The sequence below is a fragment of the Eutrigla gurnardus genome, assembly GCF_963514095.1.
Source record: "Eutrigla gurnardus genome assembly, chromosome: 19".
Classification (NCBI taxonomy): Eukaryota; Metazoa; Chordata; class Actinopteri; order Perciformes; family Triglidae; genus Eutrigla; species Eutrigla gurnardus.
In genome coordinates this window covers 17,469,165-17,486,794 of record NC_139930.1, presented here as the reverse complement: position 1 = coordinate 17,486,794, position 17,630 = coordinate 17,469,165, and the positions used below count along the sequence as shown (strand labels likewise).

Genomic DNA, 17,630 nt, shown 5'->3' with positions numbered 1-17,630 from the left:
TCTCCAAGAGTGAATGACAGGGAGAACTTTTCAGAGGGGGGGGGGAGGAGTAATGCACCCGAAGGTGCAGGGGCGGGTTGACACACTTCACAGCACATTCAGAGCGACAATAAACCGACGATTTGGAGTTTTACTTCTTCTTTCCACAAATAGCATGCGGGGTCAGACCACTTCTGACGCTCCCTGAACGCATCTCTCTTTTTATCTTTTAACTGAAAGCAGCTTCTTCTTCTTCTTCTTCTTCTCTGCTTCATTTGACTCAAAGACTAATAGTTTCAGGAACTTTTGCTTTTTTTTAATTTTGCTTTCAATGAACTCAACTTGCATTTTTCATTTTCAGAAATTATTCAACTTCAGATTTCGCTTTTAATGTTTTACAGAGAACAGACAGTGACGGGTCTTTAGGAGTTTCCTGGAAATGTGAGGGAATGATTCACCGTGCACACACACACACACACACACACACACTCATTCTGACTTGCAGAACAAAGTTTGTCATTAGAAGAACGTTACCAATCAAAGTTTAACTGTAAACTCTGGTCGTTCTGTCGCCAATGTTTGCACTTTGCACATGTTTGTGCTGTTAGCTGCAAGCCGCCGACTCAGCCGTCATAGAAATGCCCTTTTAATGGATAAATCATATCATACAAACATTTTTTTAGTGAAAGCAGAATATTTTATGTCTTCAATAAAAAAAAATGTTTTACTTTGAGTGAAAAATCTACTGTTTCTCAACTGTTTCAGAAAACATAAATGTGAACATTATAAATGTCGTTAATGACAATACAGTAGATTGAGTCATTATGTGGTCAGTTTCTCAGAGTCACTTTAGCAGTCAGTGGTTGGAGTCACTTTAGCAGCAAGTTCCTTGTTTTTTAAGTTTTAAGTTTTAAGAATTCACGAGATGTCGTTTTGAGGAAATCTACTTCCTACCACCATTTATTAGAGATGCCAAGAAAGCGCTGCTGCTCATTGGCTGTTACCATGGAGACGAGAGATGAGGATAGAAGCAAAAATCATCAAAAAACAGTGTTATTCAAAAAGGTGTCGTCAGTTTTCTCCCTCGTGTGACTTTAGCTGCACGTTCCTGCTTCGCTGCTGAACTGAACAGGAAGTTGAGTTCTCACCTCGCTGACTCCACAAGGCCCAAACAACGTCATCGCTGCTGCTTATCATCACCTCCATCAAACACCCAAACACGTTCAAGAAGACAAATGACTTCAACAGTATGTTTTATGAGGATTAAATACATTCAAATAAAAGCAGAGATTGAAATGAGATTTTTTTTTTAGAAATCCTTGCCACAGGAAATGAATTTCCGCCTGCCTACTCGTGTTTCTCAGACGTAAAGAAATTTCCCCCACCTTTCCTCTTATCATCCCTAAGATCAGCGAGGTGCTGTTACTCAGCCGAGGTGTCGAAAGAGTCGATGTGACGCTTTGATCAGAACCTCTCAGTTTGACATCCAGGGCAGAGTTCACGTAACGCTGTAGATCTACACCAGTCGTCACATTCTGCTTCGGAAAACAATCAATACAAACTATATGGCTCAAAATGCTTCACCGTATTATAAAGGATCGTGTGCTTACAAGGGTGCCAAATATAATAAAAATGAGAAAGAAAAACAGAGACAAAAACAACAATTAAATTAAAATACATTTTTACAGATTTTTGTAAATCATATTCTTCAATAATGTTAAACAGTTTCATTGCATTCACTTTTTTTTATAACTTCAAGGGATTTGACATAATAAATATAAATTCATGGTGAAACATAATAAAGAAGGTCTCACTTTCATACACTTGGATTTGTTTATATGAAATTTTCCAGGAATGAGGATGTTGTTGACAAAAAAAGTCATTTTTGGTGTCATAAAGAGACCATAAACAATGTGCTTTGGATCACACACACACACACACACACACGCACACACACACACACACACACACGCACACACACACACACACACACACACACACATGCTTGTGTTAAACCTATGACGTCAACAGAGGAGCGAGACATCCAGAAACACACTGATCCGTCCCCTCTTTGCATCAACATTAGCAAACAGCGCCCTCTTGAGGACAAACGGTGTCAGTGAACACGCTGCATGTTAACGATACTCAAGACAAGCAGCAGGTGTCGCTGCACCTCAAGATAAACATTCAAATCCATAAAGAGATGCATGGGAATAAATAAAATAAACGTCCTGCATTCAAATCTTACTTGAGTAAAAGTTTAAATGTTTTATAAGCAAAACTGAAAATATCAAAATAAAAAATAGGAGTCGACCGAGGTAAGAAGCACCTTTTAAGAGCAATGTCTATTTTCTGTTCAAATATATATATCATTTGAACGTCAATATAATCTGTACACAAAAAGTATGTTCACTAACACATTAATAAGATAATTAAATAATAATAATGTTATTTGTTAAGACACCCAAGGACACCTTCCAAAACATTAATAAGAAGTGTTTTACTATGATATATGATGTATTTGCATATTCCAGCTCACCCAAGGTTGTTGTTCTCTGATTGTTTATCCGTCGTATGAAGTTGGATCATTTTCAGTCACACCAGGAACAACAAGGTGATATTTTTTCACACCGTTTCCTTGAAATCTAAATGAGTGCTGTCACGCCTTCAATTAAAACAGGTTTGCTTTAATGGAGGGGAAAATAAAGCGTGAGTCAGCATCTGGATGACCTCAATTCAATTTCCTCCAAAAAAAATCAATATTCTCAGTGGGATGAAAAGGTTCATCAGGCTGAGCAGTGAGACCAGAGGGGCAACGTGTTGACTGTAAACAGGATCTGAGGGATGTGGTTCTTCTGTTGTTGTTTTCTGTTGCCCAGTGTGTGTTTAAGGTGTGTGTGGTCTTAGATTTTAAACTGTTCTCTCTGCTCTTGACGAGGGTGTGACAGACGAATTTGGCTGTTGTGTTTTAAGTCATAATGGCAGTACATAAAATAAATACAAAGTAAATATAAATGGCTGTACTACTAGAGTTCTAAAAGACTTAAAGTCGAGTATCTTCTGTATCGTGACCTATTTCAGAGTCGGGATCGGCAGGCAGGAATGTCACAATGTTACTGGTTGAAATTGGTTTGGTGCGAGCTGATGTAAGCACACGTCATATATTCTTTTACAGGAACAAAAGGGTTAGATGGTGTTATAAAAATAAGAAAAAGGTTGGATGTTTTTTCAGCATATATTGCTAAAATTATACAATATGATGTGATCTAAATGGGTTAAAAGGTCATTTTTTCATTTCAGCTCAACTTTAATGTTTTATTTTTAATTTTAGAAGTTTAATCAACGCAGGGTTTTCATCAATGTGTATTAATGTACACTATCCCTGTTAAATAAATTAATAAATGATCAACAAATGGCATTAACTATTTTAAAAGAAAAGAAAATTGTAAAAAAAAAAAAAAACATTCCATTTTTACGATGACACACTTTCACACACTGAATCTGAATATTATGTATTATTCCTCTTGGCAATCCTTCAATCCTTTTGTATCGATGGCAGGTGATGATGACGTCATGTTTAATGTGCATGTCAATTAAAAAAAAAAAGAAGAAAGAAAAGTAGGTCAGAAGATTTGTTGCAGAGAGCCTGGAGGCAAACTTCTCCCGTGTGCTTTTAACCCCGCCTCTGTTTTGAAGCTGCTGCGATCTTGATTGGCTCTGCGCGCTGTGGGCGTGGCTTGTTTTGTCGAGGGAGCAGTGTGCGCGTGGGGCTCCGGTAAAGCAACACAGAAGAGGCAACTTTGTAGCTCGGAGAAGCGCTCGCGCTCCCCGCCAGACGAGCAGGAAGACTCTTGTTGTTTCCTCGGTTCAAACAAACAAACAAAGGTGTGCTTTTATGGACTCGCGACCCGAACCGACCATGCAGTCAGCGGACAGGTGCGTCCACAGGTTCGTTAGCGGCGACGCTGTGTTGTGACGTCGAGTCTTTACGTGCTCGGTGATCGATACATTTAAAAAAGAAGAAGAAAAGAAGAAATGGAGAAGGGGCGTTATCCGTCAGAGGGACTGCAGCCGTCCGGAGATGGAGACGACGACCACAACTCGAGCTGTGAGAGCGTGGACGAGGCGGAGGAGGAAGACCGGGAGCAAGACCTGGAGCAAGACCTGGAGGAAGACCGGGATCAAGACCTGGAGGAAGACCTGGAGACGCCGAGGGATGAGGACAGCGAGGACGAGGACGAAAAGGTAACCAGCCGGAAACTGTGACGGTCATTTTAACTCCCGCTGTCAAAGTAGGTTGTAAACAAAGTGCAGCAAGTTTACACTTTATTATCTTCCTCGTCACGTGTCCTTCAATACACTGCATGAACCACTATGAGACGATGTAAAAAACGTCATATCGCGATTATCCTGGCAAAAAAAAAAAAAACTGCTATTAACGATATGATCCCAGATAATCATTAAAAAGGTTGTCAATGTTTTTTAAGTTTTCTTATAGTGGAAAAAGCTCAAATAATCTTAAATTAGATGAAAACTGATATTTTTTATATCCTGTATTCTTTTAAATCAGACTATTTGTCACTTCACTACCACGATAGCTAGCTAAACTTATTTTTCCAATTCACTCGTGACGATATTTATGATTATCCCAATAATAAATATCTACAGTATAAACCCTGAAAACAGTGGAAAGTGAAATAAGGATGTTGAGCTCTGGGACTTGAATGTTGTGTACATGAGGTTTGTTCAGGAAACAGATGGAGAGGGGGAACTGAGGAAGATGAACTTTTACATTTCTCTAGCTGTGGACTGGTTTGACTGGCCTGATGAAGTCTTCAGGGTGTGTTTGTTTGTTAGAGAGCTCACCGACCGATAAAGCTTTTCCAAATCCTAACAAGCAGCAGAACTGAAGGCTGAGTGTGGCGGTGTGTCGTCCTCATTCATTCATTCATTCATTCACATCTCCTCTCAGCAGCACACAACACTGATGGATTACTCCACACTCCTTTTTTATTTCCTCTATCTTTTATTCATATTTTCTCCATCCTTTATTCATCTTTTCTCCATCCTTTCTCCATATTTTCTCCATATATTTTTTTAATTCAAGGATAGGCATCCAATCTAAACATTCCGATGTTTGAATCATGGCTTTGTCACAGGAAGTTGGGTTTGCTCAGACCTGCAGACGGGACCCACGTTTGTGTTGCTGCTTTTAAACCACTCGGTTAAATCCTCTTCTTTTATCTCAATAAACCAACAAAGAGAAGCAAAGAGCCGGAGCAGCGTACTCGACGAACCCTGTTTTCTCCTCCTGGTTTGACCCCGGTGACCTCTGAGAGAGGAAACGGTAACCTGACCTGTTAGGCTGCACCGTAAAGGTCACGTCAGCGGCCGAAGCGCCGCACGGGAGTTACGGTGAGCCGCTCGGCTGAAGCTTCCTCTGGTGTTACCGCGGGGATATTCAGGGAACTCCGACCTTTGCCCTTTGGAGTTAAAGAAGGAAAGTCTTCTGGGAAGCCAGCGTGACGTCTTCTTTCCAGACTTAGCAACGGTGCAGTGTGTCGAGGAGGGAGATGTTTACTGGGTTGCTGCTTCGCCAAGTTGCTGCTTCGCCAAGTTGCCCATTGCCCGTCTGTCTTCATAACATCTCAGCATCTATTCTCTCTCTTCAATCCATCTTTTCTCTATGTTCTATCCATCTTTTCTCCCTCTTCTATTGTAGATGTTAGATACAAGCTTGCACACTGTTGACAAGGTACACAATCGGTGTGTGTTAATCATTGTGTTGGTTGTCTCTGTGTTTTATATCCCCTCCATAATCATAAATCCTCCGTTCCCACGCCTCTGATCCCGACTTCGCATGTTGCGTTAGCTGACTATGGGAATTGCCAGTAGTGCGATGCTTAATCTCACCATTTCCTACTCTATGTTTGTATGTTCCTGCTGCAACAACACCATTTCTTATTAAGCCTTGAATGTTGTTCCTTCAGCAGCATTCCCACCGCGGCGTGGTGAGTCAGAGAGACTTGGAGTGAACGTCTCGCAACAACAACAGTGATTATTATTCCTGTTCTTCCCGGCGGTTCACTCTCTCGGCTGCTGTTTGTGCAGCTCGGTACTTACTTAACAATCAGCTGGAATATCTTCGGCACACACAGCGAGCACCAACGTAAACTCTGCATGGCGTCCCGTGCAGCGCAGAGAAACACAGTTATGGGTAGTTTGACAGGGTGGCGGTCTACGGCTCGATGTTTAATTAGAAGTACGAAGCATCAAATGTGAAGGGAATTATAACGCTCAGGTCTGGTTTTTAAAAGTCCCCATCTATCTCTAATAAATAAAAAGATTAAAGCGGCAAAAAGAAATAAAATGCTAAATATGCTCACCATTTGTTTTTTATTATGTGACATTAAGAGGAAATATCTCTTTAGTTTTGAAGCAACATTTTGGGCCATTTTTCACTACTTTTTTCACACTTTTTCTGATTACTTTCTTTATTAATCAATTGATTGTTTAGTCTCTAAGAGAGTAGCAATGATTTGTTGATTATCTTTATGGAATGATGATCAATTAATCGTTTTTACCCAGTTTATACACATAAATGTCAAAATGTGGTGGTTGCAGCTACTCAAGTGTGTGTATATACAGTATATATATACAAATATATCAATATATATATAAAAGTTGTTCTTTATACATTCAATGATTAACTTGATGTTTCCGTGAGTTGTCTTTATGATGATTAGTGCATCTAAACGGGGACTTTTAGAGGATTTATGGAACAAGAATAGACGAGTGAAACATTTCAGCTGCTGAGGTTGAGCTGTGCTCGTTGCTGAGTCAGCATGTTTGGTAAAAGAATGTCTGACACACGATGATGTCATTTTATCTTGCATTATAGGAATATGATCGCTTCAAACGGGATTTTTTTATAAACGTTAAACATATTTTTGGATTTGATTCTTAATTACAAACAACCAAGTCGAGCTGTGAATCGTCTCTCCTTCCCCTTTTCTAATTTCTATTTAAGTCCTGGACGTAATCCTTGTGGTTTATTTTACTGTTCTAGAAGAGTGGAAGGGCAACTGGTGCTGCATCAGCCAGTGCTCTTTGAATATCAATATTTGCCTCTTGGTTGACAAATGTTTAACTTTGTGTGTGTGTAATGGTTCTGGGCTGCCGTTTCTTTAAAGTGAGCTCAGTCAGGGTTATTACAGGGACGTCCCAGTGTCGCCGCACGCTACGCTAAAGAGGATTAACACAATCTGGTTAACACTCTCAGATCGCTGATCTGTGACTCTTCCTTTTTCTTCTTCTTCTTCATCCGAGTTTAACCGACACTTTGTGATGCCTGAACGTTCAAAGTGACAACAGGAGGAGACTAGTTCGTTGGTACATAAAACAAAATGTCTCTGGGTCGGAATTTACCTTCAGGTCGTCGTCCGTCGTCGGAGGGAAGCAAGGTAAGAACCGACTGGAGGGAGCAGAGAGAATGATGGGAGCTAGCGGAATGGTTTGACCCGAATCAATATCGCATGTAATAATTTCACAAATGTTTCAGAAGCTGATATTTAGTCTTATTTAGCAACAGTAGTGTATGACGGTAAAGTAAACGTCTGCCGCGAAGTTAAATTTAAATGTATTAGAAATACTGTAATTATATTTATTTAAACGGGGACAGTGCACATCAAAACATTAGCATTTATACAAATCAAGGAGATTAGCATTTTGCTATTTTCCACCTGTTGCAGGTTGGTGGCACAATACATTAATTATAAAAAAACGATTAAATCTAAATAGACTATAAAAAAAACCTACATCATCAAACACAATTTGCACAAAGTTGCAATAAAAAGTGTACATTAATTGTTATACTCAATGTTTATATTGGGAAGAATGCTAAATAGGAGGTTTAAAGTAACGCTGTGATCTGATTGGTTGGGATTACCTTCTCTCCTCTGTCATACTGACCTCCAGTCACACAGCTGTGAAGGCATTTTTTAAACCAGTAACGAGGTCGTTGAGGAGCAGCCTTCACGCGTTTCCTCACAATAGTCCAGTTTCTGCAGAATTAAACGGGATTCTTCAATCTGGAGAAAGAAAGTAAAGACGAGTTTCACGAGTGAATCGGAGTCACAAACCTGGTCGTTTCTCCGACACATCAAAATGTACTCGCTGGTTGAGGATCTGAGGTCCCAGATCATAAGGAATGCATAGGTACGCCTGAGAGGCTCGTTGCTAAAATGCAGCAGAACAAGACTTTCTTGGTGGAAGACATAATTCACGGTTTGATTCTTGACATGCTGAAGATGATTAGAAAAGAGAAGCACTGCTGTATTTTCCCCAACGTTTAGATTATGTCAACACAGGAAACCGAATTCCCTGGTGAGTTCTGAGAAATCCAGAGGTTTGGATCACGTCGGAGGACAGAGATGTTGGAGGACTCCAGCTCCGACGGGTTTCCATCGAATCGTTGTTGAGATTCGAGCCGTGAGACTTTTGTTTTTTTTTCTCTGGAGTGAAAACGAAGAGGAATTCGGGGGAGAGTTGAAGTAGACAGATGTCGGGTGAGGAGGTCGGCCAGAACGTCGTTTGTTCTACTAGAAGTTGACCCTGAGAAAAAAAAAAGGAGTAAAGAACATCCCGGATCACGAGTTCATCACGTCGCAGATATTATTGCACAAAGTTGGAGAATCACATCACACGACTAAAAAAGGAAATGTTTGAGAAAGTATAACAATCCTCCTCCAATACATCCCTTCAACCACCTGACTGTTCTCTTAAACCCCGCCCCCTCCGGACAGTGATCGTCCAATCACAGCCTCTCGCTGAACCAGCGCCAGAAGGTTCTTTAATCTCATGCAAACTTTGTTTTACCGTCTTTTTTTATTAATTCTAAACAAGTCATGTAAATGTAAATACCAAGAGAGCAGCATTTACAGACACATTTTATTAATTAAGATTAACAAGCATATTATAATGAACCTTTGTAATATATAACTATTTAGGCTCACAGTCATTAATATGGAAAACAGCTCGAATCGTACTGGAATCACAGAGGGGAAATATTGTGTTTTTTTTTAAATCTATATATAATTTGACACCGATGTTCTTTCATGTATTTTTATACGGTGACAAGACAAGAAGTACTTTTTAATCGTGTTCTGTTCCTCCAACAATAGGTGAAAAACCAGGTTGATGACATTTTGACTGTAAACCAACCATGAGACGGGGAGATGATGTAACTCTGCTGTCTGTCGTGTACTTAGGAAGGCAACAACATGGAAACCTATAGATTTTTTACTTTTAAACTTTGTTTGTTATTCAGCGTGTAACGCAGGTGTATCCAGTCCGTTTTTAGGGGTGCTCTAGCACCCTCAATTAAGTCCCAGCACCCCTAAAAATATATTGTTTTTTTAAATGCAAGTCTGTGTTTGACGAGCTTAAACATGGTCACAAAACCATCAACAGTACTTATGGTTTACTTAACCCCCCCCCCCCCCCAACCCCGTCATGATGGAATGGTACGATCCACTTTCTCTCCCATCTGCCCCGTTCACCCCCGTTATACCTCCATTATCTTTTAATTTTAATACTATTTCATGTGTACGACTTTGTATTGGCTCAGCATTAAAGTAAGATTTCCTGTCACAGTGATTTCCCCAAAAGTCTGACTTCCAGTCACAAATGTGGGAATGATGGTCCAAAATAACGTTAAAATGTACAGTTTTTTGTTTAAGTTTGGGACCATTGGGTGCTCTAAAGCTCTGTTCCTAGAATCGCCCACGGCTTTCGTGATTGAAAACAAATCTTCTTTTCCTGTGCACATGCTCAGTTTATGATGTGAAAAGTGTGATTGATAATTTTTATTGTTATTATTATAAGTGGAAAGTGGTCAACCAAGAGGCTTTACACTCTGTCTTCCTGTTTTATTGTAAACCCCCATTGTCTCCTAGCAACCAATGAAAGACTCTTAATAACAGTTTGTTCCCTTCATCCTTCCCAGTGAAGCGATAAACAACACGTCGCCTCCAACCCTTCAAAGGGAATTAATGTCCCGGCGTGTGAATGCGTTTGCTAATTCTGCCCCTTTTTGCTCGTCTACTTTATATAATTTATTATTTAAAATGAGGACATCGTGACTCGACTCCTCTTTAAGCTTTTTGTAATGCAGAGCAGCTCTTGTGTGGTGAAGTATACCGTTAAATATGAAGTTATTGTAGATCCTGGAGTATTTCCGACTCAAGCGTCCCTGTGTGAGCTTTGCTTTCTTTCATCCTCCATTCTGCCTTTGGATCTCTGCTTCCTGTCTGCGTTTGTTTAGGTAGCTGTGTGCTTGTGTGTCTAGAACAGAAAAAAGTATTTCTCCGTCGCCGATCTATGTGGTCTTTGTAGTTTTGTCTATTAAAGGGTCAACAGATGTTATCCACTATAAAGGCTTTACATTTCTTTGTTTTATCATGTCTCTTCCACGTTTTCTGGGCCTGACTTTCCGTTTCCTTAGTCCACTTATTCTTTAATAATCTCTTGTGAAAAGACGAGATATTCCCTTCAGTAAGTTGGTCGAGACCAAAAATGGAGTTTAAACAGGAATGCTAATGTGGCTCTGTAACCGCTGGAGGTGGAAATAGGTAATTGTTTGTCATATGAAGAAGTTAAAACGGGTATCAGTCAATGCCCGTTTAAAGTTTTTAATGATTTGGTATAAAATGTATTATATTGATGCATTTTTGAGTGGAAGGAAGAGTGTTCTTGTAAGTCGCTTTGGGAAAAAAAGTGAAGTGAATGTCGTGGTTGATGAGATGCGGTGAACCACCGGGGCATCGGATCAGGATGCAGTCTGACTCATCATGACACAACAGCATCTAAAACCAAGCTTATATAGAATAAAGTCTCTTTACGGGTGGAGGTCGTCTCATCTCTCAGGCTTTGTCTGTCTCTCTTCTTGCTTGTTGTTGTGACAACAACGGCTTGTTGGTACTGTCCACTGTGTGTGTGTGTGTGTGTGTGTGTGCACGTGTGTGTGTGTGTGTGGACAGAGGATGAGGAGGATGGAGGTGGGAGGGGCGGCTCAGGTTTGATCTTGCTCTGCTGCAGGAACGCTGGGTGAAAGGTCGGCGGCGGCTGCCAGAACGAAACGGCAACGTGCGCGCTTAACGGCGAGCTAACCGTCGAAGTACTGACGACGCCCACTTTTAAAAACCGATACAGATGTTTGGGCCCAGCAGAAACATGACTAATATCCTGTAATAACGGAGCTTACTGCCGACTTTATAAGAGCCTGAAATACAGATGTGCATGCAACGGGAAATGTTTTTACTGATGATTACCCAGACGATCGCACGTAATTGGCCGATAATGACGAGCTCAGCCGACCCCAACAAAAAAAAAATGAGATCAAACTCTGAGCAGCTTTGGCATCCCTCCAGGCTCTCTGTTTGTGTGCAGCAGTCAGGAGGATGAAGGCAAAAGGTTGCAGGGATTTCCAGGCTTATGCAGTTTAGTTTGTTGTGTGTAAAATGAGCAGCTTGTGACTGTTTACAGACTATAACTGTGTTTTTCTTAAAATACAATATTGATGTTTGCAAGTGAAAGCAAATGTCAGACCAAAACATACCACACGCCCTCTAAACTTCCGACTTTGACCCCGCACTGAGATAGAAGATGGAAATGCTGATTATCTTACTTCCTTCTGTGAGTTGAAAGCTGCTCGTAGATATTTATTAGAATGGGATCTACTTGTAAGTTTTGTGTTTTTATTTATTATTACATAACAGGAATGCAATAATCCCAAAATATTGTTTCTCTCAAAGCCACTTGAGGGGAAACAACAACAACAAGACATGGAATATAATGAGAAATACAGTGACTCCTATACAAATGTATGTCTTCCTTTGGTGACTCACCGTGACCCCGCTGTGATGTCATCGTACGTGTCACTACGGTCAACAGCCTGTTAAGATAACTGAATAAACAATCAAATAAAATAGACAAAACTTATGTTAGCATTTTAATATGAAGCTGATAGTTTAGACTCTTTAACAGTTAAAGAAGTTGGAGGTGTTGCAGCTGGTCGTTCTGTTAGCACTGTTTGCACTCTTAGCACTGTTTGCACAGTTTGCACTGTTAGCACTGTTTGCACTGCTTGCATTGTTAGCACTGTTAGCCCCGCTTGCACTGTTAGCACTGTTTGCACAGTTTGCACTGTTAGCTTTGTTTGCACTGTTAACACTGTTTGCACTGCTTGCATTGTTAGCACTGTTAGCCCCGCTTGCACTGTTAGCACTGTTAGCTTTGTTTGCCCTGTTAGCACTGTTAACACTGTTTGCACTGTTTGCACTGTTAGCCCTGTTTGCACTGTTTGCACTGTTTGCACTGTTTGCACTGTTAGCACTGTTAACACTGTTTGCACTGTTTGCACTGTTAGCCCTGTTTGCAATGGTAGCCCTATTAGCCCCGTTTGCACGGTTAGCCCCATTTGCACTGTTGGAATTGTTAGCACTGTTAGCTGCGAGCCACCAGCTTGCCGTCACCATGATGAGAGCCGTTGAGAAGCAACTGAAACCCTCCCAACTGTCACCTTCCACCTTTTTTAAAGACATTTCTGAAGTTGTACAGGGTGCAGCCTCGTTTTAGTTGTATTAAAAGTAAAAGCTGGTGTAATCCAACCCTGAGCTAATGTTGTCACTGAACCTCTGCTGTTACTCGTTAGAAGAGCGTTCAAACAGGAAGCCAGATGTTGCAACACCGATCAGCTGCGGGCTTTGGCAAAACAGACTTTTAGAAAGTAAATGATCATGTCGTCGTGCAGTAACACGTCTGGGGAAAACAGATGGACCGGCAAAGCAACTTGTTATTTTCTACTCTTTAATGTATTTTTTCTTTTGGGTTGAAGACAGAAATTTAACCAAGTAATTCAAAAGCAAAATCCAAATCAACATTTGGCATCTGCAGCTCTTCATTTCACTGTTATTGGCTGAATATTATACACAGTTTAAACGACTTCCAATGTTACAAAAAACTCCTCTATTCAAAAAGGAAAAAAGCTTGTACGAATCTTCCTCTTTTACAAGCCTTGTTTTTTTGCACGGATGGAAGGTTTTCATCCAGTCGCAGCACGACGTTGTATAATGAAACAAATGTGGTCGCTGAGTACTCACAGAGTACACGCAGTACACGCAGAGTACATGAAATATGACCGCGTGCCAGCCGAATATATAAATAGCCGAGCAGACGTGTCTGTGTTTGGACGTAGCCGAGAGGCGAGTCCTCTTCTTAACCGATTCTGGATTCTCCGTTTTCTGCCGTGATGCCGTCATGTGACCCCGTCAAAGAAACCTGGTCTTGGTTGTCCTTAAGTGTCCCGGATCATGAGTCCTCCCTCGGAGAGAGTTTCCTTCCAGAGAGAAGGCTCCGAGCCTGGTTGTGTATATCTTTGTGTTCTCAGGGAGGGCCTCTTCCTCGCCACCGGCCATTGTTACGCTCTGAACCTCTCGCGAGGTCATTATCTGCCGAGAAGATGTGCGTCATGTTATAACTCTTACTATTGTTTATTTTATAATATCTGTCATTTCCCTGATGCTCACCTATTAGTTGGAGAAAAGGGCCAAACCTTTTTTTTTAAATATATACAGGAAATGTTAAGTGGTTCTGTCGTTTTCAAACAGTTACACTGTAAAAAAATCTGTTTCTAAACTAGAAAACGATAAAAAATGCATCTTTTCCAATTTCTTAGAAATATTAGCTGTATGTATTTATTTTTAACAGGCAGTGAGTTGTACCACATATGATCCAGTGAATGCATCATCATCATATTTTCAACCGGATAATGCAAACTGAATATTCTATTTCCACATTATTTTTTTAGTGAGATATTTTCCTTAAATACTGTAATTTATTATTATCATTATTATTTATAATTATTATCGTGATTAAGCGTTTGCCTCTCTTGCCCCCAGCTGGACCACATCATCTGCCCCCCCTCCACGTACCTCAGGAAGTCCAGCGACCCCGAGCTGACCCACGGATTGAGTCCGGCTCTCAAGTTCAAGCGACATCTCGGCGAGGATGGGAAGAACGTTCGTAGGCGGAGCCTCGGCGGCGGTCTCACAGGTAACGGCTTCACGTGTCTTCAGGTTCTCTGAGGAGTAGTAGTAGTAGTAGTAGTAGTAGTAGTAGTACATTTATAGGCAACTGAAGCCACACCGTCGTTTTTGTGTGTTGATTGGCTGGAGGCAAAAGAGTTGAACCGATTTGTATTTAAAATTTTACTTCACACAGCCGATGGAACATTTCATGCAAGAGGAGTTTTCTTTCTGGTGATTTCAACATAATTGTTGTTATATTATAACTAGTTTGTACTTGCAGCTTGTAAACTACCCGAGGATTCGTACTTCAGACCTGCTTGACAGGTGATGAAGGTCGGATTTAAACAGTTTCACAACGCTGAGTTTGCACCGTGGTCGGTGAGTCTGACGGGATGAGTCAGCGTGGATTACCTCGGCTGACACACTTTTTATGTGAAATGTATTTTCCACGTCTTGATTCAAGCAGCAGAGGCGGGTTTGAAACGGAGGTCACGAGGTCGGGGGGGATCAGAGCGGTCTGACCCGACGAATACATGAATTAGAAATCTCACATCCTCCGATACTCCCGTTTCTAAAAGCGTGGACTCGTTCCTGGAAAGAGGTTTCCTTTATGCCGGGACGCGATGAGTTGGAGTGAGGGAAGGTTTTGCCGGTAAAGGAAGGAAGGACGGTTCTTCAGTCCTCATCCTGTTTGGTTTCCCTTCAACCCCTTTGATTTTACTACAGACATCATAGAATATATATCGGAGGAGTGAGAAGAAGAAGACGTGTTAACTCGTCTTCTCTTTTTGTGTTTTTGAGAGTAGAAAAGGAAAACTACAACGGCGTTTTAGGGCATCTAGGGAAAAAAAACACGGAGCTGAGAGAGGGAGGCAGTATTCAGAGAAAAAAAGTGCCAAATTTGCAGGTTTATTCCGATGCTAACAACCGTCATCTATGCTAGCTAACGTCCCATGAATGTCCATTTATGTTTGTAATGAATCATCCCAACGTGTGACAACACCTCGTTAAGGTCGTTAGGGTGATGATGTTGATGCTTATTGTTGCTTTTATTTATATAAGGATAAACTGTCATGTTATGGGTGTTTATTGATCGTAGCTTTCAATAAACTACAGTGAGAGAGAAGGTTCTCTTGGTTGTTTTATTTGACATAACTCTAAATTCCCTTGCACGTCTCTAAAGCAGAAATGGTGTTCTGAAAGTTCTGCTATGAGCAGGAGTGGATTTATGAAGCGGCCGTCTCCAGTTTCTAAGAGCTTAACATCTAATCCTTAAAGGTTTACTTAACAGGAAATGGAAATATACACAAGATGACAAGACTTCCATGAATCACTTCTTTTTTTTATTGTGCAAAAAAAACCAAAGGTGATTGAGATTGTGTTAATCTGTGTTGCTTTGGTGAGGTTTTGCGCCATCTAGCTGCCATCCAGTGGAGATTTAGTTTCAGTTTGACATCCTTGTCACTTCCCATCGTCCGACCTTTGTGGTGAGCTGGGGCTTTTGGTTATGTAATGATCTCTTAATGCCTCCCCTCATTTAACCTTTGACATCCGGCAGACAGCTCAAGGATTATCTTACGTTGCTGGTATGTCACTCGACCTGAACGTCTCCCCACCCACGTTTACTCCCTCTTGTTGTGGGTCGGAGGTGGGGGACGGTAGATGATGATGATGGTTGTGATGATTACCCGTAGTGGATCTGGCTCCATGTGGATTCTGGTGTGAAGCCGTTTAAACAAAGTTAGCTTCCATAATTCAAGGTGAGCTTTTTACAGCTTAGTGTTCGGGAGATCGGCTTCATTTTCCAGCACAATCACACGACAGGAGGGACGATTGATTGGATTCCCCGAGCGTCTGCAGTAGTCTGCTTCAATACAAGATCAGAAACATATACTATTTATTTGAAAAAGGTTCTATTGTGTATCAGCTGGCATCCATTCAACGTACCCAAAAAAAGAGTTGAAGAGTTAAAAGTTGTCAATTGCCATTTTTTTTAAAGTACCAATACATGAATGTTGAATTGTTCTTACATCACTAGTTTGTTAGTAACTACTAACAATCTGTTTTAGTCCCAACTTGAAATAAATCTATAGATTTATGAGACAGTTTATGGTTTTCATGAAATAATTGACACTTTCACCTCTAATTTAAGCCTGTCAAAGTGATTTAAATCACACTATTTGGGAAGTTTAGGGGTGGAATCGCTCCTTTTGAGATAAAAAAGAATGAAACATTGACCTCTTTGCCGTCGTCGCTCTGCAGGAAAGTACCTCCTGCTGCCGAACACCATCCAGCAGACGCAGGCGGCCTGCCACGCGTCGTCGGAGACCTCCAACCTGGTCCGCATGCGCTCCCTGAACCTCGGGAAGTCGGACCCCTCCCTCACCTCCAGTCTGGTGAGTTCCTCCGTCTCCCCTCGTCCTTTAAACTCCGCTTTTGTCACAACAAAACGATCTTTATGTTGGATTTTCCTAACGAGGTGAATGTCTGAATACATAATAATTTACACTTGGCCTCCAGATATGACTGGACAGTCAGACATCAATATGGAATAATCATAGTATACACAATATCCCCATACATACATATGTGCATACATAAACTTATTATTTTCGATGGATATGTCGAACAATCGCTGCTCAAATCGCTACTTTAAATATTCTGTGTAAGAAGGAATTCAGGCATAAATCTTAATTAAAGTCATAATGAGGCACTCCCTGTCTTAAGTCTTCAGTTTGAATGTTGTCACCCAGGCTAGAGGTGACCTTCAGCGCGACCTTCCCAGTCTGTTCTAGAAGATGACACTCCGAGATCCTCCGATGAGGTGAATCGTGATCTCGTTGTCTCGGGAGCGAGATCGCAATCTTTAGAGGTTAATCCAATGCCGTTAAGCCGTGAGTCATTCCCCGCCGCGTCCTCGCCATCAGTTAGAGGAAACGGTTAATGTCATTACAAAATAAATATGCGTACCTGTGTGCTAGTGTGTGAATGTGTGTGAATGTGTTTGTTTTTTTATGTATATTTTGGTTACCGAGGTGTGAAAATAAAGGAGCTGGAACCTGAGCTGGAACTACTTTCTCAGGCGACTCACGCCGTCACGGTGACCCTGTTTACACTAATAACATAATACCACTAAATACCAGCATGTGATGCAAGTACAACATGCCTTAACTCGTTCTGTGCAGCGGGGGGCGCTGGTGCGTTTAACACGTAGAATCCCTTTATTTGTTCCCTGCAGAGTGAATGGATACAGAACTTCCTCCACTGTTTTGCTTTTTTTCATTCTTTTTTTTTTTTTTTTTACTAGAACTGCTGGAAAAAGTGACAATATTGTATATAAGTTTAATAATAACACTGGTTGATGAAATGCCAATGTTTCAGTTTGTCAGGTCTGTTGGGTTTAAACTACCGATTATCCTCGTTATCAATTAATCAGTTATAGACTCATGAGTCTATAATATCAGTCAGAACGAGGTGAAAATGTCCAACTAAAAATCCTTACAGCTTCGAAAAATGACTTAACGAATGATCAATTATCAAACCAATGACAGCTGACGTAGTAAA

General features: G+C 40.9%; 1 protein-coding gene across 4 annotated transcripts in view; it reads left to right on the top strand.

Annotated features, from left to right (window-relative positions):
• The first annotated feature begins 3,775 nt into the window (after window positions 1-3,775).
• mast4 (microtubule associated serine/threonine kinase family member 4) overlaps window positions 3,776-17,630 on the top strand; it is a 62,648-nt gene continuing 48,793 nt past the window's right edge. For 3 of the 4 annotated variants that reach the window (XM_084035102.1, XM_084035101.1, XM_084035100.1), the window contains exons 1-3: window positions 3,776-4,224; window positions 13,938-14,091; window positions 16,329-16,462. In XM_084035102.1, coding sequence (XP_083891228.1) covers window positions 4,015-4,224; window positions 13,938-14,091; window positions 16,329-16,462 — 498 coding nt within the window. In that variant the 5' untranslated portion in view covers window positions 3,776-4,014. The remainder of the gene's footprint in view (window positions 4,225-13,937; window positions 14,092-16,328; window positions 16,463-17,630) is intronic. The other variant, XM_084035103.1, reaches the window with a different exon arrangement.